At 33.5% G+C, this 6,257-nt stretch overlaps 2 protein-coding genes across 2 annotated transcripts in view; one reads left to right on the forward strand and one right to left on the reverse strand.

Moving 5' to 3' along the window:
• The window catches only part of LOC107726645 (glucocorticoid-induced transcript 1 protein-like), a 12,158-nt gene extending 11,147 nt beyond the window's left edge, over positions 1-1,011 (forward strand). Inside the window, exon 6 of the mRNA XM_016536306.1 lies at positions 266-1,011. Coding sequence (XP_016391792.1) covers positions 266-550 — 285 coding nt within the window. The 3' untranslated portion in view covers positions 551-1,011. The remainder of the gene's footprint in view (positions 1-265) is intronic.
• A 1,290-nt stretch (positions 1,012-2,301) lies between these two features.
• The window catches only part of LOC107726695 (islet cell autoantigen 1-like), an 8,475-nt gene continuing 4,519 nt past the window's right edge, over positions 2,302-6,257 (reverse strand). The window contains exons 9-13 of the mRNA XM_016536382.1: positions 4,974-5,062; positions 4,453-4,502; positions 4,120-4,362; positions 2,954-3,034; positions 2,302-2,712 (exon numbers count right to left, since the gene is read on the reverse strand). Coding sequence (XP_016391868.1) covers positions 2,600-2,712; positions 2,954-3,034; positions 4,120-4,362; positions 4,453-4,502; positions 4,974-5,062 — 576 coding nt within the window. The 3' untranslated portion in view covers positions 2,302-2,599. The remainder of the gene's footprint in view (positions 2,713-2,953; positions 3,035-4,119; positions 4,363-4,452; positions 4,503-4,973; positions 5,063-6,257) is intronic.

Below are 6,257 nucleotides of genomic sequence, written 5' to 3' on the forward strand. Positions count from 1 at the left end.
GTTTGACAGCACTAATATATACTAATATATATGTATGTATATATATATATATATATATATATATTCATATAGGCATGTATAAACATTTATATATACATATATACATTTTGTATAACTTATGTATAAACATATATATGTATGTATATATATATTCATATATGCATGTATGTATACACTGTGTACACCAGTGCGGGACAAACACTAGGAAGGAGCGAGATGAGTTTATATATATATAACTACGTTTCTTGATCTTCTCATATTTTTTTTTTTTCTTTGTAGCACTTGTAGAACACAAGGCTTTCCCATTTTCTCCTGCCCAGACAGAAACAAGGTGAACTTCACTCCGAGCGGCTCGGCCTTCTGTCCAGTGAAGCTGCTGTGTTCATCTCTTTTCCCGTCAGATGATGCTGCTCGCCCCAGTTCACTGGATACTCAAACTTCAGGACAGACGTCTGGTCCATTTACAGAGGCCTCAGTACAAAACAGCTTCCCGCTGCGGCCCGTGTCGTCAGAATGCTGCAGTATTAGGAAGTGCCTGCTGCTCAGTTAGCCAATCACAGCTCAGATCTCAAACAGCTGACTTTTCTAGGGATTTTCTAGGAAATGTATTACTTGCTAATGGTTGTCCAAAAGGACCATCATGTTGAACTTTGTCTTGGGGTTTCATGTAATTCTGCTGGAATGCACAAATCTTTACTTAACCTTACAGCACATCCTACTAACCAGGTAAAACGCATTAGATACGACAGATAATCAACAGGCCAACAGCCAAAAATCTGCTTCATGCCTTAACACATAACTCTGTGGCTGGACGATATAGCTAATTAACTATATTTCAATATTTTAGTATTTTGATGATTTTGTTTTTTTCCTGTAGAAGAAATGAAATTTCACCCAGTCATTATGTTGCCAGCAAAAGGATTGCAAATATATTGCACATATTCTATATGCTGCTCAGCCCTAACATCCATACGTTTATTGAACAGTATGGCTTTGTGTTTTTAGCCTCTTTGATTCATGTGACACTGTTATGGTGTATAAATATGACTGCTGGATGCTCACATTAAAGTGACATTTTTCAAGATATAATATTTGCATTCATTTCTCTGTTTTTTACTACAACGATGTGCTTCCTATTTTTTAAACTGCATATAATTGGTTGGGTCAGGGATTTTTAATGTTCGTATTAAACAGCTATGAACATTCTAAATAAAATCAAAAAAAAAAAAATGTACCGGTAATTTGTGTATGAAAACTAATAGTCATGAAAATGTTAAATCTTACTATAGAAACGGGGAACAGAATTTTCTTTCTTCTGGGAATAATTGAAATAATTTTCTTTCGAAATATTTTTAAAGGAACGTTTCTAGTTAGCAGCATGTCATTTGTGTATGTATATTATAAAAGGTATAGTCCCACTACTGGATAAAATTAAGCTGCTTTTATTCATTTCATGCCATTCAGGGTTACAGCCATATTACAAATGGAAGAAACACATGAGTACAACACAAAATATTGAAAATTGTATGGCATTATTTGGTGTAGTGGGATATGATTTATTATGATGCATATTTTACTTTGTCTTGTAAAGCACTGATAAGAACTGACTTCAGTAAGGCCTTTTGGTCCCACTGCGTATTGTGGAATCACATTTACAAATCTTGATTACATTTTATTGCACTTGCATGTAACAATATGTATGGTGAACGGTAATTTGTAAGTACATGGGAATCATGTTTCAGGCACACAAACACTAAGAAATACAGTTAACCAACAAGATACGTAACTGTTTTACCAAAGTTTGATTGGTATGCATGACAAAAATAATAGAGTATAATAGCCAAGTTCTGCAAGTAAAAATCCCATTAATTGTCTCTCATAATGTTTCACCTTTCAGCAAACATACAATGAATACCTGTTGTTTTATTATTTATCATATATGCTTTTCCAGAAAAATACTTCCAGAACCCAGCCTGTAAAAAGTGAGCACAGTTGCTTTATATAACATAAACATACATCTTAACATCTTCAATTTATGTACACCTTGACCTATTAATAGCTGCTTTCACATCAGGTGAAGTTTCCATAATATAATATATAATATTCATGAAAATAAATTAATTGAAGGACTGTAATAAAGTCCTCTCATATTTAAGGCTTCTGAAATGCAGCATTAGTTTTAGTTGACGGCACTAAATTATTTTCTTATATAATTATTTTAATTTCTGAACTGATCAAGATGACATTTAAAAGAAATAACAATAAAAAAATCTGAAATCGTGCAATATCACAACATGCAAACCCAAACTACTTACTGTTGCTGATAATGATAATGTGTCAGTAGTATATACATTTATGTAATACAAGAAAATCCGCATTGTTATGGCAATTCAAACTGCCTTGACAATACTAGCAAATGGAAAAGAATCAAGGCCAGAGTGATGATTATTAGTTTCCTTTGGCAGCAAGTGTTTATTCATGAAATAATGAAGGTTAACTGCTATGGCATAGAGAAACCAGTGTTGCTATCTGTCCAGTGCAGGCGTCTGTAGGCCTCTTGTGCCACAAGAGCGATAAAGTGCAGCTGTAACAGGACAGATTACGCGTTCAGTAGCTCGTGTTCCTCATCGGTTCGGCCGATCGCATCCGGGTTTGACAGCGGATCCAGATCGGCAAACAGATTGAACCAAGCAGAGAGATCTTTTGAAGTATCTGTAATACAAAAAAAAAAGGATTAGAATGATACGTTATTTGTTTGTTTGTAAAGATGCATTGTAATATATACAAAAATACAACCTAAGGTTTGGGGTGTAAATATTTGGTCTGAAATCAAATCTGAAATGTGGCCAATCAGTTTTATTTATAATTTTAGTTTATTATTTAATCTCTCTCTGTTTACACTCTCAAAACTGGATGTGACTGACATATTATAAATAGCTCTTATCATATTTACCTTTCACTGCAGATTTGGAAGAGATTTGACTTGCTACAGATGAGTTTTCAGGACTATTCTGTGGAATGGCTGTTGTCCAACCTGTAATACAGACAATATTCAAAAGCATTTACAGTAGATGTACACTTCCATTCAAAAGTCTGGGGTCAGAAAATAATACTTTTTTTTTATTCAGCAAGGACACATTAAATTATGGAAGCCCATTTTCACCACAGAACAAAAAATAAAAAAGATGAACTGTGATTTTTTGTTACTTGCAATTCAAAGTCAGAATTACAAAATGTAAACTCAGAATTCTGACTTTTTCCCCCTTTGCAATTCCAAGTTTATATCTCATAATTTTGAGTTTACATCTCACGATTCTGACTTTTTTTCTTTCTTTTTTTTACAATTGTGAGAATTTTTTGTTTTGTTTTGTTTTGTTTTGTTTTGTTTTGTTTTGTTTGTTTTGTTTTGTTTTTTGTTTTTTGTTTTTTGTTTTTTTGTTTTGTTTTGTTTGTTTTGTTTTGTTTGTTTGTTTTGTTTGTTTGTTTGTTTTGTCTGGGGGGGAAATGGGCTTCCATATTAAATTGACCGAAAGTGACAGTTAAGAAATAATGTTCCAAAAGATTTCAAATAAATTCTGTTCTTTTGAACTTTCTATTCATCAAAGAATCCTGAAAAACACGCATCATGGTTTCCACAAAAACATTAAGCAGCACAACACTGATAATAGTAAATGCTTCTTGAGCAGCAAATCAGCATATTAGAATAATAAAAAATAATAGAAATAGATTTCTGAAGGATCATGTGACACTGAAGACTGGAGTAATGATGCTGAAAATTCAGCTTTGATCACAGGAATAAAATACATTTTAAAATATAACTGAATATAAAACACTATTTTAAATTGTAATAATATTTCACAATATTACTGTTTTTACTGTATTTTTGATCAAGTAAATGCAGCCTTGGTGAGCATACTTTCAAAAACATTAAAAAATCGTACCAACCCCAACTTTTGAACTGTAGTGTATAGTTTGTTTCATGATGATCTATTATTATTATATCATCTATTTCAGACAGAAGATACAGATTTCAGTCTGTTCGTGTCTAAGTGGACAGTTCATGTCCAGAATAAGCTGCAGAGTGAAGCAGACTTTCTGTTAGATCATGTTTCTGCAGACCTGAGACTGTGGACTGTAGGTCGTTCATGTTCTGGTCGAGTAGAGTAGAAGGCAGAAAGAAAGCGGGCTCGTCCTCGGGCGGCTGCGTCTCTGCTCTGCTACTGCCGGTCGGATCATCTTCTCCAAACACCTCACGCCATTCCTGTGAGAAACCCCCGTCCTCCAGAGAACTGCTGCCCAGGATCTCATTCAACAAACTCAAGCCATCCTGCTCCTGACCGCCAGAGAAAGTGTCATCATTTCCTGTATATACAGTGCAAAGTCACTGCTCAACAATGTTGAATTCAATTATTGTGTCATATGGATAAAATTCCGTTTTTATGAAAGCTTTACCTGTTTGCATGAGGCTACTGCTCAGAGTTTCTTCTTCAATTGAAATAAGCCTGGAAGAGAAGACATAAGTGATTAGAGGTTAATATGTGACCCTGGAGCACAAAAGCAGTCGTAAGTCGCTGGGGTATATTTGTAGCAATAGCCAAATACATTGTGTGGGTCAAAATGATCGATTTTTCTTTTATGCCAAAAATCATTAGGATATTAAGTAAAGATCATATTCTATGAAGATATTTTGTCAATTTACTACTGTAAATATATTAACACTTAATTTTTGATTAGTAATATGCATTGCTAAGAACTTCATTTGGACAACTTTAAAGGCGATTTTCTCAATATTTTGATTTTTTTGCACCCTCAGATTCCAGATTTTCAAATAGTTGTATCTCGGCCAAATATTGTCCGATCCTAACAAACCATACATCAATGGAAAGCTTATTTAAACATTGACCCTTATGACTGGTTTTGTGGTCCAGCGTCACATATCACACATCAAAATAAAAACGAAATGAGGCTTCTACGTTTCATCTGTATTCTGACTCGTCTCGTCATCGTCTGCTTTTGCCTTCGTTTTCTTCTTTACCTTTTTCTTTGCAGCTTGATCTGAACCCTGGAGTATCAGACACGACAGATGAACAGATTTGTTGGACATGCATCGTAATATCACTGCTTGTTTGTCTAAACGAGGATGGGTGAGTTTTTACTAAACTTAACAGTTTTTATTTGATCACAAATCGGAGGCAAAAGCCTATTTTGGGATGAATAATCAATAAGCAGCAGGTTCCTGTTGTGACAACTTGCCCCATATCATGTGAAAACATTTCTCTGCTACTGACAATATCAAAAGGATATCATAATTGAGAAGGGAGACATCCAAACCTCAGTCTGTAGCACACACTACTATTCAAAAGTCTGGGGTTGCCGAGAGTCTCTTATTCTGACCAAGCATACATTTATTTGATCGAAAATATGGTAAAAACTCAGAAAACAGTTATTTTAAGTTGTAATAATATTTCGATTTGAATATATCTTAAAATATAATTTATTCCTGTGATCAAAGCTGAATTTTCAGCATCATTACTCTAGTCTTCAGTGTCACACGATCCTTCAGAAATCATTCTAATATGCTGATTTACTGCTCAAGAAACAATTCTTATTATTATTAATTATGAAGACAATTGTGCTGCTTTATATTTTTATTGAAAAGTATAATAGTTCAAAATAACATTTATTTAAAATAAAAATCTTTTGTAACTTTATGAGTCATTTTTGGTCAATTTCATGCATCCTTGCTGAATAAAAGTAAAATCTTACTGACCCCAAACATTTCAAAAAGTAGTGTATTTTTTTTCCAAAATTTGCTATGCTAAATAAATAAATAAATGTAAATATAAAACGTAAGAAAATCATCTTTCTTTTAAATACTAAAAACATCAGAAACAAATCCAAATCTCACTGAAAAATGATACAAACTTATTTTATAGTTTAAACACAAAATGAGAGCCATGAAAGTAAATACACACATCCATATGAATAAATCTGAGATTCATTTCTTCTGAAAGCTCTCACCCCCAGCGCTGAAGCCTCATGAGTCTGGCAGCCTTTGAAGCTCTCATGAATAGCAGCCATAGTGTGAGAGGTTTTCTCCCAGAAATGTAGCAATGTGGTCTGAAATAGAAGAAAAGACAGATATTTATCCTCATGACATGTCATTCTGGAAGACTTTATTCTGCTAAATTGTGAGATATAATTGCCTTTATTAACAATTCATTTAGATAAAATAATAATAATAATACAAATAATAA

The sequence above is a fragment of the Sinocyclocheilus rhinocerous genome, unplaced genomic scaffold (genome assembly GCF_001515625.1).
Source record: "Sinocyclocheilus rhinocerous isolate Xijiao unplaced genomic scaffold, SAMN03320098_v1.1 scaffold5, whole genome shotgun sequence".
In the NCBI taxonomy this organism is placed as follows: domain Eukaryota; kingdom Metazoa; phylum Chordata; class Actinopteri; order Cypriniformes; family Cyprinidae; genus Sinocyclocheilus; species Sinocyclocheilus rhinocerous.